Source organism: Somniosus microcephalus, chromosome 16 (assembly GCF_052327205.1).
Source record: "Somniosus microcephalus isolate GS21.2 chromosome 16, FLI_Smic_1.0, whole genome shotgun sequence".
Lineage (NCBI taxonomy): Eukaryota > Metazoa > Chordata > Chondrichthyes > Squaliformes > Somniosidae > Somniosus > Somniosus microcephalus.
The window spans coordinates 109,342,714-109,363,562 of NC_141002.1; the positions used below are offsets into that span (position 1 = coordinate 109,342,714).

General features: G+C 45.5%; 2 protein-coding genes across 3 annotated transcripts in view; both read right to left on the reverse strand.

Moving 5' to 3' along the window:
* The window catches only part of cracr2aa (calcium release activated channel regulator 2Aa), a 147,085-nt gene extending 132,534 nt beyond the window's left edge, over positions 1-14,551 (reverse strand). For both annotated transcript variants that reach the window (XM_086009722.1, XM_086009723.1), the window contains exons 1-3: positions 14,333-14,551; positions 2,147-2,258; positions 787-961 (exon numbers count right to left, since the gene is read on the reverse strand). In XM_086009722.1, the coding sequence (XP_085865848.1) occupies positions 787-961; positions 2,147-2,258; positions 14,333-14,551 (506 nt within the window). The remainder of the gene's footprint in view (positions 1-786; positions 962-2,146; positions 2,259-14,332) is intronic.
* The window catches only part of parp11 (poly(ADP-ribose) polymerase family member 11), a 190,511-nt gene continuing 184,209 nt past the window's right edge, over positions 14,548-20,849 (reverse strand). The window contains exon 9 of the transcript XR_015081466.1: positions 14,548-14,636. The gene's annotated coding sequence lies outside the window, so the exon portion shown is untranslated. The remainder of the gene's footprint in view (positions 14,637-20,849) is intronic.

A 20,849-nucleotide genomic window follows, 5' to 3' on the forward strand; every position in this document is an offset into this window, starting at 1 on the left:
TCCTCCCCCTCTCTCTCCTCCCCCCTCTCTCTCTTCTCCTCTCTCTCTCTTCTCCCCCCTCTCTCTCTCTTCTCCTCTCTTTCTCTTCTCCTCTCTCTCTCTTCTCCTCTCTCTCTCTTCTCCTCTCTCTCTCTTCTCCTCTCTCTCTCTTCTCCTCTCTCTCTCTTCTCCTCTCTCTCTCTCTTCTCCTCTCTCTCTCTCTTCTCCTCCCCCTCTCTCTTCCCTCTCTCCTTCTCCTCCCTCTCTCCTTCTCCTCCCCCCTCTCTCTCTCTCTCTCCTCCCCCCTCTCTCTCTCCTCCCCCCTCTCTCTCTCCTCCCCCCTCTCTCTCTCCTCCCCCCTCTCTCTCTCTCCTCCCCCCTCTCTCTCCTCCCCCCCTCTCTCTCTCCTCCCCCCCTCTCTCTCTCCTCCCCCCCTCTCTCTCTCCTCCCCCCTCTCTCTCTCCTCCCCCCTCTCTCTCTCCTCCCCCCTCTCTCTCTCCTCCCCCCTCTCTCTCTCCTCCCCCCTCTCTCTCTCTTCTCCCCCTCTCTCTCTCTTCTCCTCTCTCTCTCTTCTCCTCTCTCTCTCTCTCCTCCCCCTCTCTCTTCTCCCCTCTCTCTCTCTCTCTCCTCCCCCCTCTCTCTCTCTCTTCTCCTCTCTCTCTTCTCCCCACTCTCTCTCTTCTCCTCTCTCTCTCTTCTCCCCACTCTCTCTCTCCCTCTCCCTCTTCTCCCCCCCCCTCTCTCGTTGCATGAAAATACTGAATTGAGCTGAAGTATCTGATTATGTTGCTGTGATGAGTCACTTACTCTTTAAAGAGGTTCCTTGCTCCCAGGTTGTCCATCAGCATATAGAAGTGGTGTTCCTCATCATTGTCACCCGTTGCCAACTGTTGGTCCCACTGACTCTGATACAGGGCTTCACTCTGATGCTGGCCTTTAGTTGTCTTGTCTACAATGATCTTTTCCCCAAACAGGTACTGACCTGAATGACAAAAAGTTCCAGGATTTCTGAATCAGTAAACATATCTGACAAAAGGTCTTCGACCCGAAACATTAACTCTGTTTCTCTCTCCACAGATGCTGCCTGGCCTGCTGAGTGTCTCCAGCATTCTCTGCTTTTGTAACATATTACAAACATTTACTTCCTAGTTTGATCTAGTATAGAATTCAAATGACAGCTGGGATTTAATTGGCTTAGCACACGTCACTGTGTTATTTCAGTATAATCCCACACCCAGTTCCGATCGCGATGGAGAATAAAATCCATCGGTTCCCAGCACAGCGGTTTATAAACCTCTTGTGCTTTTACATTTTCTTTAATCTTCATCCAGTTGAAAATGTTTAATAAGCGTTTCCACTTTGGGCGCAATTGGCAATCCGGGCGCAAATTGCGCTAGTTTTCAGAAGTGACTTTTTTGCTTAAGTTTCCGCTCAATCTCATTTGTATATTGCCAAATGTAAAATCTGCCATGGACCAGCGCAATCGGACAGCGTTTTAGAACTTATTTTTGCATTAAAAAATATTCCTTGATGCATTTAAGAGTTGGGACCTGGTGCAGTTTTATTAATACAGCTGAAAATGGGTTTATCACAAAAAATAAGCTTTTTAATCAGAGTGTCCAGTCCACCAGCTGTGAGCAACCTGATTTTAAATAACTGAAAATTACTTTAAAAAGCTACAGAACCATTTACTAGTTTCATTAGTGTAGTCAGTTGCTTAGTAAATAATTAAAAAAAATATTTATAAAGTTTTTAAAATGTGCCTATTAGAATCTTTGCATCTAAAAAAAAGCTGAATTTTTCAGAGCCCCCTCGAAGGCCCGCAAATGGGCACAATAAGCAGAAACTCGCCGCGGTGAATAATTCTATCTGAGGGTGTGGTCAGTTTTGTGGGCAGGGCCAGCTTCCAGCGCCATGTTTTTTAAATTAACGCAGAAAATCGCAGAAACTCGATTTGCGCTGAGTGTAATTTGTGCTTCAGATTCCGCTATCTTTTGCGCTGGTTTGGCTGATTTCAGGCAAATTGCGCTGAAATAAAACAACAAAACCTCTTGGAAACTCCTGGCTGTTATGTTTAAAAATCCATTCTTATATTTACTCTTAACTCTGAATAGTCACAGTATAATTGTATAATAAATTAAAGTTAAAGTTATCTGTGTGAACTCACTAAATCCAATGGTAAATTCCTCCAAGGTAAGATACCCATTCCTATCCGTATCCAGAGCATCAAACACATTCTGTAGCTCGTCCGAACTGAGAGGCAGCTCTGTCTGAAGGTGCTGGAAAAACAAACTCTCTCAGAAACAGATTACAGCCAATTCTTTGTTGCAATAATAACTTCATTGCTGTGGTTACCATAGCAAACACAGATTCACACCAGATATTAGGGTATGTCACACTGTTAGCACATTGCCGAGCATCAGGAAAATAAAGTGCGATAGGTCAAAAAGTGTGAGAAATACACCATATGGGAAGGGTGGGGACAGTTCTGTGCACAAAAACACGTAGCATAAGGAATAAAACACGAGTTAGAAGCACAAATTCAGTTTAAAGGATATGCTGCAGCCATTACAGAAACCTGGCGACAAGCTGAGCATAATTTGGAGCTAAATATTCCAGGTTATACGATCTTGAGAAGGGACAGGGAAATCGGGAAAGGAGAAGGAGAAGCAATATTGATACAAGACACAATTGCATCAGTAGAAAGAAAGGATTTCAGTAAGGATAAACCTAGGAACAGAGGCCATTCAGCCACTTGAGCCTGTTCCACCATTCAATTAGATTACAGCGGACCTGTATCTCGGCTCCATTTACCCGCCTTTGCTTCATATCCCTCGATACCCTGACCCAACAAAAATCTATTAATCTCAGTGAAAGCTCCAATTGACCCCCAGCACCCACAGCCTTTTGGGAGAGGGAGAGAGTTTCAAATGTCCACTACCTTGTGTGTGAAAAAGTGTTCCCTGATTTCGCTCCTGAATATTCTTGTTCTAATTTTATGATGTCTCCTTGTTCTGGATTCCCCCACCAGAGAAAATAGTTTCTCTCCATCTACCTTATTAAATCCTTTTAACATTTTAAAAACACCTCAATCAAATCACTCTTAACCTTCTAAACTCAAGGGAATACATGCAAAATTTATACAACCAACCTCATAATTTCTCGGCCCCCATTTCATTTTTTCTTGTAATTTTTCCACTCCTTTCCCCCCCCCCCTTTCCTTTTGTTTCTCTCTCACACCTGGCAGCTATCTTTTGCCCTGCCAGTACACTTTACACCTAATCTCAGCCTATTACCATCTCATCTAGCTTCTAATCTCTTTTACTTCTTTTGTTTCTTTTATTCTTTTGTCCGATCGCAGCCCTGCCTTCGATCTAGTTTCTTTTCTTTCCAGTTTTGAAGAAGGGTTCGACCCGAAACGTCAACTCAAATTTCTCTCCACGGATGTTGCCTGACCTGCTGAGTTTTTCCAGCATTTTCTGTTGTTAGTTCTCATAATTTAACCCTTTAAGCCCTGGTATCATTCTGGTCTTCTTTTGTATGGTAGTAGCAAAAAACAAATTAAATATCAATATCTAAGTCAGATATCCAGGCCAAAGCTTCGGTGCAACAGTGTGGATATCTTGTAGGCTGCCTGCTGACTTCCCTCGGAGATGCAGTGCTCAATGATGTGCTCCAGGGTCTGATTAGGAGCTCCACAGTCACATGATGGGGATGCTTTAATCTTCCGTCTATGGAGAAGGTGGCAGCATCCACTATGACCAGTTCTGAGGCGGTTGTTCAATTTTTGCAAAGAAGGTGTGATCCTTCAGGTTATACTGCAGCATCCTCTATAAGGAATCCATTTGGTATGACACAGTTCATCCAAGCATTTCACCATCGGTCATCAAGACTGAGGGGAGATCGCTGAAGGGCTTAATTCTGGTGAATCTGCACTGCACCCCCTCCACGGCCAATATATCTTTCCTGTGGTGCGGTGCCCAAACCTGAACAGTTCTCCAGATGGGGTCTGACCGAGGCTCTGTACAACTGAAGCATAACTTCCACTCTTTTGTATCCCAGCCCCTTTGAAATTCCATTCGCCTTTTTGATTGCTTTTTGTACCTTTTAATGATTTGTATACATGGACACCCAAATCTGCAGCTCCCAGTTTCTCAATATTTGGAAAATACACCTGATCGATCTGTCTTAGGTCTAAAGTGGATGACCTCACACTTGCCCACATTGAACTCCCTGTGCCTCAACTTTGCCCACTCACTCAATCAGTCAATGTCCTTTGCAACTTCCTGCTCCCATCTACATGATTTACTGTGCCGCCTAACTTTGTCGCCTGCAAACTTGGATAAGCAACTCTCGATTCCTTCATCCAAGTCATTAATAAATAAGGTAAAAGGAGGTGATTACAGAGATAGGGAGGGGCGAGGCCATAAAGGGATTTGAACACAAGGATTAGAATTTTTAATTTGAAGCATTCAGGAACTGGGAGCAAATTTAGGTCAGCGAGCACAGGGGTGATGGGTGAGCAGGACTTGGTGCGAGTTAGGACACGGGGCAGTGAGCACAGGGGTGATGGGTGAGCAGGACTTGGTGCGAGTTAGGACACGGGGCAGCGAGCACAGGGGGTGATGGGTGAACGGGACTGGGTGCGAGTTAGGACACGGGGCAGTGAGCACAGGGGTGATGGGTGAACGGGACTGGGTGTGAGTTAGGACACGGGGCAGTGAGCACAGGGGTGATGGGTGAACGGGACTGGGTGTAAGTTAGGACACGGGGCAGTGAGCACAGGGGTGATGGGTGAGCAGGACTTGGTGTGAGTTAGGACACGGGGCAGTGAGCACAGGGGTGATGGGTGAGCAGGACTTGGTGCGAGTTAGGACACGGGGCAGTGAGCACAGGGGTGATGGGTGAGCAGGACTTGGTGCGATTTAGGACACGGGGCAGTGAGCACAGTGGGTGATGGGTGAACGGGACTGGGTGTGAGTTAGGACACGGGGCAGTGAGCACAGGAGGTGATGGGTGAACGGGACTGGGTGTGAGTTAGGACACGGGGCAGTGAGCACAGGGGTGATGGGTGAGCAGGACTTGGTGCGAGTTAGGACACGGGGCAGTGAGCACAGGAGTGATGGGTTAGCAGGACTTGGTGCAAGTTAGGACACGGGGCAGTGAGCACAGGGGATGATGGGTGAACGGGACTTGGTGCGAGTTAGGACATGGGTCAGTGAGCACAGGGGTGATGGGTGAACGGGACTGGGTGCGAGTTAGGACACGGGGCAGTGAGCACAGGGGGTGATGGGTGAACGGGACTCGGTGCGAGTTAGGACACGGGGCAGTGAGCACAGGGGTGATGGGTGAGCGGGACTTGGTGCGAGTTAGGACACGGGGCAGTGAGCACAGGGGGTGATGGGTGAACGGGACTTGGTGCGATTTAGGACACGGGGCAGTGAGCACAGAGGGTGATGGGTGAACGGGACTTGGTGTGAGTTAGGACACGGGGCAGTGAGCACAGGGGTGATGGGTGAATGGGACTTGGTGCGAGTTAGGACACGGGGCAGCAGAGTTTTGGATGAGCTGAAGTTTATGGAGGATGGGAGACCGTCCAGGAGAGCGCTGGAATAGTAGGGACTGGAGGTAACAAAGACATGGATGAGGGTTTCAGGAGCAGATGGGCCGAGGCAGGGACGGAGACTGGCGATGTTACTGAGGTGGAAGTAGGCAGTCTTGGTGATTGAGAATATGGGGTCGGAAGTTCAGCACAGGGTCAAATAGGGTGCCGAGGTGGCGAACAGTCTGGTTTAGACTAAGCCAGTTAGTGGTCTCTGTTCTGCTCGAGTCTGACTGCATCTTTAGCTATCCAGGTAAACGTAAAGTCTGTGATATAAAATATTTATGTCTTGTTGGGGCTAGATTAAAGGCACTATATGAATGCAAGTTGCTGTTGTTTATGGTCTAGTAACTGTCCCTTTAAATCACACAACATGAGATTTTAAAAAGCCACCTTAGCCCCAACGTTTTTCATTATTAATGTTTCTAACTTTGTTATGGTCTCACTGATTATAGGTTAACTAATGGTTTTTTAATTTATACAGGCTTTGTGATTGGTTCAGTTATGAATATGCCTGGCAATTATGAATTTCTAACCAGCCTTGGCAACTTGTCAAGAGCTACATAAAGGAGTGAAACGTCATCAGTCAGGCAGAAGCAGGGACACTGTGGCACTGTGTAAAGCTTCAGTTTGTTTGTGGCCCCGAATTTTTACTAGACAAAAAAACCCAAAAACGTAATCTACACTCGTACAATCGTGCAAAGACATGTTTGCAATAGATAATATAAAACTAGTTGCCAAAATGATCAGGAATCTGCTATTACCATTGTGTAAGTGTCCTGCCATGAGGCCCCAGAAACCAGGCCCCAGACACCAGGCCCCCGCCACCAGGCCCCAGGCAATCGCACAGATTAAAAACAGTCCCAAAACGTCCCTGCAGTTAAATTGGATAAACTGATCTACATGGAAAGGCTGGTTTCCAAAGCTTGGATGGAAACAGGGAGGGCAGCTGTGTACAACAGCATTAGATTCACAATCTTTTTGTTATTTCCTCTTCCAGGGTTACACGGTTATAATTGCTGCTGTTTACATTGTTTCATATTCTCTTGTTCATTTGTTTATTTAATGAATTTGCTTCAAATTCTGAATTTCAGTTGAGATCCGATTGAATTTTTAACACATTGTGAAGATGGGAAACATAAGAACTATTCCAGTAGTTTGAGTCTCAGGCTGAACCAGAGCGTTTGTCACCACGGTGCCCTATTTGACCAAAACTGTCCACTTCCACCTCTGTAACATCGCCTGTCTCCACCCCTGCCTCCCTTATCAGCTGCTGAAACCCTCATCCATGCCTTTGTTACCTCGAGACTTGACTATCCCAACGCTCTCCTAGCCAGCCTCCCATCTTGCACCCTGTAAACTTGAGCTAATCCAAAACTCGGCTGCCTGTGTCCTAACTCGCACCGAGTCCCGTTCACCCATCATCCCTGTTGCTCACTGACCTACATTGGCCCCCGGTCCAGCAATGCCTCAGTTTTAAAATTCTCATCCTTGTGTTCAAATCCCTCCATGGTCTCACCCCTCCCTATCTCTGTAACCTCCTCCAGCCCCACAACTCTTCGAGATCTCTGCGCTCCTCCAACTCTGGCCTCTTGCACATCCCCGATTTTCATTGTTCCACCATTGGCGGCCATGCCTTCAGCTGCAGAGGCCCTAAGCTCAGCAATTCCCTCCCTAAACCTCTCCACCGCTCTTTCCTCCTTTAAGACGCTCCTTAAAACCTACCTCTTTGACCATGCCTTTGGTCATCTGTCCTGTGATTATTTCTGGGCACAGAAAAATATGATCATGATAAGATACTGAACAATGATGTGATAGTTATCCTGGATAGGGAACAAATCAAGTAAATTCCAGTCAGAAAAACAGGAAGTGTATCAAAGGCTGGGGTTTCATAGATGAATAAGGAGATTAAATCAAATTTGAACTAAAAATAGAAACACTTAGCTCTTACAGGACAGTTAATAACACCAGGACAAATATACATAGGAAAGCTCTAAAGGGAGATTAGAAACACTAAAAGGGAATGAGAGAGAATTAGTACCAAAAGGCAACAAAATGCCTTTCAATCTGCACATTAAAGGTAAGGTGGTCACGTTGAGGGTCGGGAGATAAAGAGATGGAGGATGTACTGGTAGCAGAGTGGTGATGTCACTGGGCTAGTAATCCAGAGGCCCGGACTAATGATCCGGAGACGTGAGTTCAAATCCCACCACAGCTGGGAAATTAAATTCAGTTAATTAAATAAATCTGGAATAAAAAGCTAGTCTCAGTAATGGTGACCATGAAACTATCGGATTGTCATAAAAACCCATCTGGTTCACTAATGTCCATTAGGGGAGGAAACCTGCTGTCTTTCCCTATTCTGGCCTATATGTGACTCCAGAGCCACAGCAATGTGATTGTACCCCTGAAATCACAAAGCAAGCCGCTCAGTATCAAACCGCTACGAAAAACGATAAGAATAAAACCGGATGCACCTCCCGGCATCGACCTAGGCACTGGATTCAGACACAACAAATGCACACCCATCCCGGCCATCCCTGCAAAGTCCTCCTCACTAACATCCTGTGTCAAAGAGGGGAGCTGTCCCACAAACTAGTCAAGCAACAACCTGACATAGTCATACTAACAGAATCATACCTTTCAACCAATGTCTCAAACTCCTCCATCACCATCCCTGGGTATGTCCTGTCCCATTGGCATTGATTGGCATTTAGGATCACTAGATTGATTCCTGGGATGAGAGGGCAGTCCTATGATGAGAGATTGTGTAGAATGGGCCGATACTCTCTGGAGTTTAGAAGAATGAGAGGTGATCTCACTGAAACATACAAGATTCTGAGGGGGATTGACAGGGTAGATGCTGAGAGGTTGTTTCCCCTGGCTGGAGAGTCAGACTAGGGGGCACAGTCTCAGGATAAGGGGTTGGCCATTTAAGACCGAGATGAGGAGGAATTTCTTCACTCAGGGTTGTGAATCTTTGGAATTCTCTGCCCCAGAGAGCTGTGAATGCTGAGTCTTTGAGTATATTCAAGGCTGAGATAGATAGATTTTTGGAATCAAGGGATATGGAGATCGGGGGTGGGGGGGGGGGGTGGGTGGGGAAAGTGGAGTTGAGGCCGATGATCAGCCATGATCTTATTGAATGGCGGAGCAGGCTCAAGGGGCCGAATGGCCTACTTCTGCTCCTATTTCTTATGATCGGGTAGATAGAGAAAAACTATTTCCTCAGGTGGGGGGGAAGTCCAGAACAAGGGCAAAACCTTAAAATCAGAGCTAGGCCGTTCAGGGGTGATGTCGGGAAGCACCCCTTCACAAAAAGGGTAGTGGAAATCTGAAACTTGCTTCCTTAAAAAGCTGTTGAGGCTGGGGGTCAATTGAAAATTTCAAAACTGGGATTGATAGATTTTTGTTAAGGATATAAGGAATACGGAACCAAGGCAGGTAGATGGAGTTAAGATACAGATTAGTTATGATCGAGGGGCTGAATGGCCTCCTGTTCCTATGTCGAATATTGTATTGTCAAAGATTGTGAATTATGGAATGAGACTGAAATGTAAACTGAAAAAGCAAGAAACAGCTGTCAGCATCTGTAAACAGCCACTGATGGCCGTTCATCACCAGAGCTTCTGACTTCCTGCCTGGTGAAGCCCAGGAGAAACAGCGCGAAGGGCCGTTTATGTTGCTTCTCTAGGGATTCAGATTCCCCTGACAGAGAAAGACTCCACTCAAATGACATTAATGAGCAGTAGAAATACATAAATCTTTGGTTTGAACCAAATTCAAATAATATAGATGCATTCAAATAGTATAGATGCATTTAAGGGGAGGCTAGATTGTTGGATCCGTGTGTTAATGGAGACACGGAATGCAGGAGTTGGTTTAACAGGTGTTTACTGAACAAAGTCTGGAGGTGAACTAAAAGATACAAGACACTATACAGGCTTATATAGCCCGAGTGGCCACTACCGGCATTACAGTACACAGGGGCTCTTAAAGGCACATACACCACAATTCCTCCCCTTTTAGACAACCAGTACATAACATTTTAAGTAATCATTAATTAACATGTTTACAAGAACAATAATCTACACATTTGCTGCAGTTAATCAATTATAAGTCAGTCTCTCGGGAGGCTTCCTGACTCGGTCCGGATAACGCCTCGGTGGTGTAGTAGGTTCTTTTGGCAAGGTCGATTCGGCTTGAATGCCAGTGTCGGGTTCATCTGGTTCCAGTATCGCCGGATCGGAGGTAGATACTATGGGTATCTCTGCTTCATCATTAGGCGTATAGAGTTGTGGTGTAGGTTGTCCCTTTTTGGATGACTCTATGATCTGGTCAGCATGGCGCCTTATTATGCTTTCTCCAATGTCCACGGTATACATCAGTGGTCCTAGTCATGTGCAAATAGTTCCAGGCTGCCATTTCTCGGTACGGTAGTCCCGGGCCAAAACTTGTTGACATATCTGGAAGGTTCTAGTTGGCCTTTCATTCATGCCTTGAAATTGCCGGTTCTCTACGTCCCTTCTGATGTTTGGCTTGATCAAATCCAGCCGGCATCTTAGTCTTCTATTGAAAAACATCATGGCGGGAGTTTGGTTTGTAACCACGTGTTGCATTCCTGTATGCAAACAAGAAGTTATCTACCTTATGCTGTAGATTTATGTCTTCATTACCCATGGCCTTTATGGCCTTCTTGAAGGTCTGGACAAACCTTTCAGCCAATCCATTGGTGGCGGGATGGTATGGGGCGGACGTGTAGTGCTTAACCCCATTGTTTTTTAAGAACTTCCTGAATTCTTCGGACACAAATTGCGGTCCATTATCAGAACAGATCTGTTCAGGCAGCCCATTCCTGGCAAATATGGTCCTTAATACTGTGATGGTTTTTTCAGTGGTGGTGGAGGACATCTTTATTACCTCTGGCCACTTGGAGTGTGCATCAACCGCGATTAAGAACATTGAGTATGGACCAGCAAAGTCGATGTGTACCCTTTGCCATGGAGATGAGGGCCACTCCCATGGATGTAGAGGGGCTTGTGGTGGGGTGTTTTGGACCTTCTGGCATCCTAGACAGCCCTTGGTCATTTCTTCGATGTCTCCATCGATACCTGGCCACCACACAAACGCTCTGGCTAGGTTCTTCATTTTCACTCCACCCAGATGCCCCTCGTGAAGCTCCTTTAGCACTTTATCCTGGAGTTTGGGTGGAATCACCACTCTGGATCCACACATCAAGGTTCCTCAGCACACTGACAGCTGTTCTCTTCTTTGCGAGAATGCTGGCAACAGTGGTTCGCCTTTGTATTCTATGTCATATTGCTGTGCCCCTAGGAAAAGGGACCACCTCTGTAGCCTTTGCGCTGTCATAATGGGAACGCCCTTTTTAGGGTTGAATATGGAGACGAGGGGTTGATGGTCAGTCAACAAGGTAAATTTTTGTCCGTGTAGGTAATGGTTGAATTTCTTCACTCCCCATACCAGGCTGAGTGCTTCCCTGTCGATCTGGGCATAGTTACGCTCAGCTAAGTTCAATGAGCATGACGCAAAAGCTATTGGCCGCTCCGAGCCATCAGGGAATCTATGCGATAATACCGCTCCTACGCCGTAAGGGGATGCATCGCACGCCAGTCTGATTGGCAGTGATGGGTTGTAATGAGCCAAAACTTCCTTGGACGTGATCAAGCCTTTGCATTTATGGAAGGCACGTTTACAGTCTTCGTTCCATTTCCAAATTACTCCCGTTTGTAGCAGTTCGTTAAGAGGGTGCAGAACAGTTGACAAATTCGGTAAAAATTTATGATAGTAATTTATCAATCCCAGGAACGACCTTAATTGTGAGACATTTTCAGGTGCTGGGGCTTTTATGACCGCTTCAATTTTTTCAGGTGACTTATGCAACCCTTCTTCGTTAATTATGTGGCCACAATATGATATTTGTTTCTGGAAAAATTTGCATTTGGGGCGATTTGCTCGTAGGCCCCGTTCTCTCAGCCTAGTGAGCACCTGCTCCAAATTGGCAAGGTGCTCGTTGTCGTTTTCTCCTGTTACAAGGATGTCGTCTAGGTAGCATTGAGTCCCCAGAATCCCTTGCAGGACTTGTTCCATAGCTCTTTGCCAGATAGCTGGAGCTGATGCTACTCCGAAAACCAGTCGATTGTACTGGTACAGGCCTTTGTGTGTGTTTATCGTGAGATACTTTTTAGAGGCCTCCTCAACCTCCATCTGTAGATATGCCTGTGCCAAGTCAATTTTGGTGAAACTTTTCCCTCCGGATAGTGAGGCGAAAATATCTTCTATCCTCGGATACTGTACCATGTGAAGGACCGGGTTTACAGTCACCTTGAAGTCCCCACAGATGCGAATTTTTCTCTGTTCTTCAGATTTATCATTATTCAATGTTTTCTTCATGACCGGGACGATGGGTGTTGCCCACTCGCTCCAATCTATCTTGGATAACACGCCTGCCTTTTCCAAATTCTCCAGCTCTGCCTTGACTGCTGGACGAATTGCGTATGGCACCGGCCTTGCCTTAAAAAACTTGGGAATTGCCGCATCTTCCACTTTTATTGAGGCGGTGACGCCTTTCAAGGTTCCTAGTACCTGTTGAAACACTTCTTTGGCGTTGGCCAAGATGTCTTTTAATCGTTCAGGTATGACGTCATCATTTTTTTTCTTACTGGTCACCGTCAGTGTCTGAATGGAGTGCCAGTCTAAACGTATCTTCCTGATCCATTCACGTCCCAACAGCGGTGGACCACCATCTTGCAGAACGTATAAATACAACTTCTGTATTTCCTTGCCGTTGTATACAACAGGCACCCTTATTTTCCCTTTGGGGTATACTTTCTGCCCCGTATATGTTTTCAAGATAATGGATGTGTCTTTCAAAGGTATATGCGGAAATAGCCGCTCGTAATCCCGTCGACTTATGACGGTCAGAGCTGATCCTGTATCTAGCTCCATTTTAACTGGGGACCCCGCTATCGTGAGGGTAACCCAAATGGTCTGGTAATCTTCTTTGGCAATTACATTATGTAATTTGAGACAGCTTAGTCTCTTGTTTCCGGAGTTGCTATCGCTCTTCTGGTCTTTGGAGCTACTGTCTGTCATCATTTGTACCTTTCTGTACTTTTCCTTATTGATTTTTTTTCTGTCAGTGGATTTTTTGTTTCCAGATCGGCATACACGTGCAATGTGTCCCAGCTTTCCGCATTGCCTGCATGCTTTGTCCTTGAACCAGCAGTCCCTCTGGTCATGGGTGGATCTGCCGCAGCAATAACATCTCTCGAAACCCTGTGTCATTTCATGGGTGCCGAAGTCCTGTGGCTTTTGCTGTATCTCTGCAGCTCCTTTTGCTGCTGCTTCGTATGATACAGCCACACTGAAAGCCTTGTCCAGTGTTAAATCTTTCTCAGAAAGTAGTCTTTTCTGTGTTCCTTCACTTAGGAGACCGCAGACGAATTTGTCTCGAAGAGAATCTGCCAGTCCTGCCCCGAATTGGCAGTGCTTTGACAGCTTCCTTAATTCGGTGAGGTAATCAGCGTTACTTTCATTCTTGTGCTGATTCCTCCTGAAGAATTTGAATCGTTCCGCTATCAGCAGCGGTGTTGGGTTTAAGTGCTCCTGTAGGGTATCAACAATCTCCTTAAAATTCTTGTCCATCGGTTTGGCTGGAGTGATTAAGTTTTGTAACAGCCCGTATGTCCTTGCGCCCATTAGATTTAGAAGTACCGATGCCTTTTTATCATCCTCTATCGCTGTGCAATATACCTCCACTCTTTCCACATATGTGGTCCAATCCTCTACATCACTATCGAAAGCAGTAATATTGCCAGTTTTAGGCATCCTGAAAAAAAAATGGCGCCTCCCGCGCTTTCCTTTCTTCCCCGCCGAGAAAAAATGGCGCCTCCCGCGCTTTCCCGCCGCTGCCACTGCTGACAACGCTGTTCTCCGCGGTTTTTATTTATACAGATATTTTTAATAGTTGGAGACTCGTTCCCGCCAGACTCTCTGGGACTTTTCCCTCCCTCTGCTTGGTCCGAACGCCGACCTGCTTTGCAGCGCTGGCCGTCTCCCGAGTGCTCCACCCTCCGTCTCTGTTTGCCTCCGCCTTCGCTGCTCGGCCCCGCTGCAGAGCCAGTCGATCGAGCCCCAGCCCGCCGCACAGGAAGGATTAGTGCAGTACCTGCCACCAGCCCAGCTAGCTGGTGAAACCACAGTTTTTTCTTTTTTTTTCTTCGACCTTCGTCTGAGGAATCGATCTCCTTGAGGTGCAGCTGAATTGCAGGCAAGTCCGTTTCCAATTCGTCGCCACTGTTGTACCCGTGTGTTAATGGAGACACGGAATGCAGGAGTTGGTTTAACAGGTGTTTACTGAACAAAGTCTGGAGGTGAACTAAAAGATACAAGACACTATACAGGCTTATATAGCCCGAGTGGCCACTACCGGCATTACAGTACACAGGGGCTCTTAAAGGCACATACACCACATAGATAAGCACATGAGGGAGAAGGGAATAGAGGGTGATGCTGATAGATTTAGATGAGGAAAGACGGGAGGAGGCTCGAGTGGAGCATAAACGCCGGCATGGACTGGTTGGGCTGAATGGCCTGTTTCTGTGCCGTATATCCTATGTAATCATTTTTTAATTTTTAAAGCTGGCTGAAGAATCAGTTATTAACTTTCAGAAGCAATGATCAAAAAACACTTCCCATTAGTGTGTGTAAATCCTCACTCTCAAATCTCACCTGCATTTCTATTCGGTTAATAAAGCCCTTCACTTCTCGGTCGCAGATCTGGAAGAATTCCTGAGCTTTCTCCATCAGAGCCAGTTGTTCATTACTGTGGATCTCGGCCTTCTTCCAGTCACCAGTCTCCAAATCCCGCAGTACTGATAAACCATCGCCGTCTTCCCTTTGGGTTGTATCTGTTGTATCCGCCAAGCGCAGTTTTTCTAAAGCTGCCATGATTCAGTTACAAAAGTTGAAGACTACATCAGTCTCCTGCTCTATGCTCCTCGAAGTGACAGCCTCTTTAATTCACCTGTGCTACCTGGAAAAGGGAAAGCCTTTTGAGAAATGTTTGCTTTATTTTATAAATAAACTGGACTTTTGTACAAATTGAAACAGAAAATTAAATGTTGAATTAGAGTAAAAAACTGTTATAAGCACCAATGAATATTGAGATCTGTGACTTGTGTACCTGCCTTCAGCCGTGGCTCAGTGGGTAGCACTCTCTCGCCTCTGAGTCAGAAGGTCGAAGGTTCAAGCCCCACTTGAGACTTGAGCACAAAATCTAGGCTGACACTGAGGGAGTTCTGCTGAGGTACCGTATTTCTTCTGCCGTCTTAGGTGGACATAAAAGATCCCACGGCACTATTCAAAGAAGAGCAGTGGAGTTCTCCTCAATGTCCATTTATTCAGATTATCTGGTCATTATCACATTGGTTTGTGGGATCTTGCTGTGCGTAAATTGGCTGCTGCATTTCCTACATTACAATAACTACACTTCAAAAGTAATTAATTAGCTGTAAAGCGAATTGAGACATTTTGTATGTCATTGGGTACATTTTTAAAAGTTCAATGTTGGAATATGGGTGTCACTGTCAAGGCCAGCATTTATTGCCCATCCCTAATTGCCCCTTGAGAAGGTGGTGGTGAGCCACCTTCTTGAACCGCTGCAGTCCGTGTGGTGAAGGTACTCCCACAGTGCTGTTAGGGAGGGAGTTCCAGGATTTTGACCCAGCGACAATGAAGGAACGGTGGTGTATTTCCAAGTCAGGATGGTGTGTGACTTGGAGGGGAACTTGGAGGTGATGGTGTTCCCATGCGCCTGCTGCCCTTGTCCTTCTAGGTGGAAGAGGTCGCGGGTTTGGGAGGTGCTGCCGAAGAAGCCTTGGTGAGTTGTTACAGTGCATCTTGTAGATGGTACACACTGCAGCCACGGTACGCCGGTGCTGGAGGGAGTGAATGTTTAAGGTGGTGGTTGGGGTGCCAATCAAGCGGGATGCTTTGTCCTACATGGTATCGAGTTTCTTGAGTGTTGTTGTAGCTGCACTCATCCAGGCAAGTGGAGAGTATTCCATCACTCTCCTGACTTGTGCTTTGTAGATGGTGGAAAGGCTTTGGGGAGTCAGGAGGTGAGACACTCGCCACAGAATACCCAAACTCTGACCTGCTCTTGTAGCCACAGTGTTTATGTGGCTGGTCCAGTTAAGTTTTTGGTCAATGGCGACCCCCCAGGATGTTGATGGTGGGGGATTCGGCGATGGTAATGCCGTTGAATGTCAAGGGGCAGTGGTTAGACTCTCACTTGTTGGAGATAGTCATTGCCTGGCACTTGTGTGGCGCAAATGCCACTTATCAGCCCAAACCTGGATGTTGTCCAGGTCTTGCTGCATTCGGGAATGGACTGCTTCATTATCTGAGGTACTGCAAATGGAGCTGAACACTGTGCAATCATCAACAAACATTCCCACTTCTGACCTTATCTTAGAAAATGAAGGAAGAGAGATACATAGCAGTTACAACATGGAAACAGGCCATTCGGCCCAACTAGTCCATGTCGGTGTTTAACCTCCACGCGATACTAAATGAGCACATTGCCTTGGTTTTTACAGAAGAGCATGGGAGTGGGAATGAAAGGGTAGACCAGAGGGAGGTGGAGCAATCAGATATGGTAAGTATAGATAAGGGCAACTATAGATAAGGGCAACTATAGATAAGGAAACAGTGATGGGACTCAATGTGGAAATGGCACTGTGTCCTGATAGTGTATCAGGGAAACAATGTCAAAATTTGGCAGATGACACAAAATAGGAAGCATTGGGTAACTGTAAGAGGGTTGTAAGAGACTTCAGGTTGGTAGATTGGGAAGATAGAGGTCAGATGAAATTTAATGCAGGAAGCGTAAGGAGAGAACAAAGACACTAAATGGTAAAACGTTTAAAAAGAGTAGAGGAGCAGAGAGACTTTGGGACTCAAGCACTCAACTCCTTAAAATTGGGCAGACAATTTGATAGAGTTGTAAAAACAAAGAATACGGGATCCTAAATTTTATAAATAGAGGCTTAGAGTACAAAAGCAAAGAAGTAATAGTAAACCTGTATAGATCATTGGTTAGACCCCAGTTAGATTATTGCAACCTGCTTTGGGTGCCCTACTTTAGGAAGGATGTCAAGGCCATGGAGAGGGTGCAGAAGAGATTTGCTGAGATGATATCAGGGATCAGAGGGTTTTGTTATAAAGAGTGTTTAGAGGAACTGAGGAACTTCATTAGAACAAAAAAGATTAAGAGGAGATCTGCTAGAGGTACTCAACATTGAGACTTGTGTGCTGTGAGGAGGATGCCGAGAAACTGCAGGATGATTTGGGCAGGTTGGGTGATTGGGCGGAAGTATGGCAGATGCAATATAACGTGGATAAATGTGAGGTTATCCACTTTGGTGTCAAAAACAGAAAGGCAGATTATTATCTGAATGGCAATAGATTGGGAGAAGGGGAAGTGCAACGAGACCTGGGTGTCCTTGTGCACCAGTCGCTGAAGGTAAGCATGCAGGTGCAGCAGGCGGTTAAGAAGGCAAATGGTATGTTGGCCTTCATAACGAGAGGGTTTGAATACAGGAACAAGGATGTCTTGCTGCAGTTGAACAGGGCCTTGGTGAGACCACATCTTGAGTATTGTGTGCAGTTTTGGTCGCCTTATCTGAGGAAGGATATTCTTGCCATGGAAGGAGTTCAGAGAAGATTCACCAGGCTGATACCTGGGGTGGCAGGAATGACGTATGAGAAGAGATTGGGTCAATTGGGCTTGTACTCGCTGGAGTTTAGAAGAATGAGAGGGGATCTCATTGAAACTTATAAAATACTGGCAGGACTGGACAGACTAGATGCAGGGAGGATGTTCCCGATGGTCAGGGAGTCCAGAACCAGGGGTCACAGTCTGATAAGGGGTAAGCCATTTAGGACAGAAATGAGGAGGAATTTCTTCACCCAGAGAGTGGTGAACCTGTGGAATTCTCTACCACAGAAGGCAGTAGAGGCCAATTCATTAAATATATTCAAGAAGGAGTTGGATATATTTCTTAAGGCTAAAGGGATCAAGGGGTATGGGGAGAAAGCAGGGACCGGGTACTGAACTTGGATGATCAGCCATGATCTCATTGAATGGCGGAGCAGGCTTGAGGGGCTGAATGGCCTACTCCTGCTCCTATCTTCTATGTTTCTATGTTTCTATGAGACGTTTTGAGGAGGTAAAGCAGGAGAAAATGATTTCTACTGGTTGGTGAGTTGGTAACTAGAGGCATACATTAATTATCATCACAAGAAAAGGAAGATTAGGGAAAATTTAGAGGGTTGTTAGGACATGGAATTCCTTACAATGGAGGGAGTAGAATCTATACTAGTTTCTAAAAGGAAAGATGATAAATACTTGGTGAAAAACATTTAAGGGGCTTGGGAATGGGAGTAAAGGGATTGTTTTTTTAAAATACCTGGCACAGGTACAATGGGTCTCCTGTGTTGTAAAATTCCATGAGTCTGTGGACACAGTACAAATGTTGTATACAATCTCAATGCTTATGTAATCCAAGTGACAGCACTATACACCCTTAAAAGAAACAGAAAAGGCCACTCGTCTTAGACATATACGTGCCCTTTTCGTACACACAAGATTGGAAATACGAATCAGATCCTGATTCCAATTACCAGTGTCAGTTTTCAAGTGAATTATATCATAGGCCCTTGTGGTGAAAGATCATCTCTTTATTCCATTATTGCTCTCTTTGGTCTGGCATTTATCAAATCCCATGGGCGATAAACTCCACCTTGTTTGTTCTTTCTATATTATGGCTGTTGCACTGTTGAAATAATATTCTTCTGATGGTTTATTCATGAATTTATTATAATCCCACCCAATTCTTACTAATACAGTAAACATTTGCACAATGCAAATAGTGTACAATTGGATTATTGTAAAGAGCACACTGTCACCAAGGCAATACATGTTTCTGTCTTCGTAACCTGACTCATAGATCTCTCGTGGAGTTTCTAACAGGTGGACTGGACTGCTGCCTAAACAAACAGAAACTTGCCCATTGCTGCAATACCGCAAATTTGCTAAACCAATAAATAAATCACTAAAGCAAGGCGGTGTGGACCTTAGTAAAACTGAAAGAGAAAGGCCTGCGATAGTGTTGGTATGTACCATCTCCATCCCCAAAACCTCATTCATGGTTAATAACATAATATAATATTGATGTATTTTCACTCCCTCCCACAGTAAATTTGATACATGGTTTAACACCTTACATTTATTTCGCTCCTTTAACAGAAAAATGACAGGAGGTTGAGGAAAAGCAATGGAGTCAAAGGAGGTGAGATTAGGACTGATTGTTGAAAAGGTGCTTTTTAAAGTGACACATAGAGGAAGTTAAAGTTGATCCAAGACTGGATGTTGAACAAGCAAACAGACAGCATGGAGACAGCAGGGGTCAAAAGGGGCAGTGGAGAGGTCAGGCTGGACGTTATCAGCATACATGTGAAAGCTGATCCCGTATCTCCAGATTACCAAGGGGGTCAAGGATTGTATTCAATTAATTGTATTCAAGTGGTGGGTATTAATTGGAGGCTCTCTTGTGCACATATATAGATGGATGGAAGCAGGCTGGGGAAGGATTGCAAGCTTATCCTGGGGGTGCACAGTATACAATGTGCGTCTCTGTAAATAAAGGCTTGTAAGCAACTATCGCGACTGGTGAGCACCGGAGGGACTGGAGTCCTTCATCACCCCCAGAAACAAAATTGAGATTTGATTTGTAAGTTTCATTTAAATTTGGTTTAATTTGCGGTTTATTGGTTGTGCCCCGTTAAAAGGGAGCACTTACTTGGTATCTTATTGGTGATGGCATCAGCCATCAATCACTGAATTTCAACATAAAAGGCGTGAGCAACTAAAGACTCGGCTCGAGTACGCTATCCTTCGCCACCTGACTTTTACATGGTAGCAGAGGATGCTTGCCTAAAGGAGGAGGTTGGAAACTAGTATTTTTTGGGGGACATAAAACTTGAAAGCCTTGTGGCCATTGTGGAAAATGGCAGAAAGCAAGTATAAATCGTAAAGGTACAACTTCCCTCCGATGTTCTGGGAGTTTGAACCGTGTGACTAGTGGAAGAATGAGGCTGATTTGTGGACACAGGTTACTGTTCTACCAAAGAGAAAACAAGGCATGGTCTTGGCGTTGTTGCTTCCTGAACGAAGTAAAATCAGAAGTATTTTCTGAGATGGATGCAAATCAGTTGGATAATGATGAAGGTTTTGACATTCGAATAGAATTCCTGGATAAAATCTACAAGAAAGATGACCTGTTAAATACCTATGAGGCCTGGTCAGAATTTGATAGATTTCAGAAAACGGATTGTCATTCAATGGAAGTGTATATCATGCACTTTAACAAATTGTGCAAAAGGTTGACAAATTTTAATTTGGGAATCCCTGGATTCATAGAAACATAGAAGATAGGAGCAGGAGTAGGCCATTCGGCCCTTCGAGCCTGCTCCGCCATTCAACGAGATCATGGCTGATCATCCAAACCCTAGCACCCGGTCCCTACACCGACAGCCATCCCACCCAAGCTCTATCCCCGTAACCCCATGTATTTAATCCCCCCTAACACTAAGGGCCAATTTTTTTTATCATGGCCAATCAACCTAACCCGCACATCTTTGGACTGTGGGAGGAAACCGGAGCACCCGGAGAAAACCCACGCAAACACGGGGAGAATGTGCAAACTCCACACAGTCACCCGAGGCCGGATTTGAACCCGGGTCCCTGGCGCTGTGAGGCAACAGTGCTAACCACTATGCCACCGTGCTGCCATTCATACTAGCATTTAAATTACTAGATTGTGCTCAGGTGTCTCGTATGGACAGACAACTGGTCCCAACTGGCGTCCAGCTCTCGGAAAAGGAGACTCTGTTGGATCAGATGTCTGCTGCCTTCAAAAATTCCAGGGGAAACAGTCATTCCCTTCAGCCTTCATGGAACAAATGCGGCATTCCACCGTGACACAAAGAATAGAAGATTCAATGGTTACCCGGTTTTGAAATATTCCAGATACTGGGCACAGGCGTCAATGTAACGGAAAGATTAAAGTCAGACAGAATGGTGATGAAAGCAGGTACAGAAAATCCAGTTATATCAACAGAAGACAAAATTGGGACTGTAATAATGGGCGAGTGAATTCCAGGAATGCCCAAGGAAAAGTCA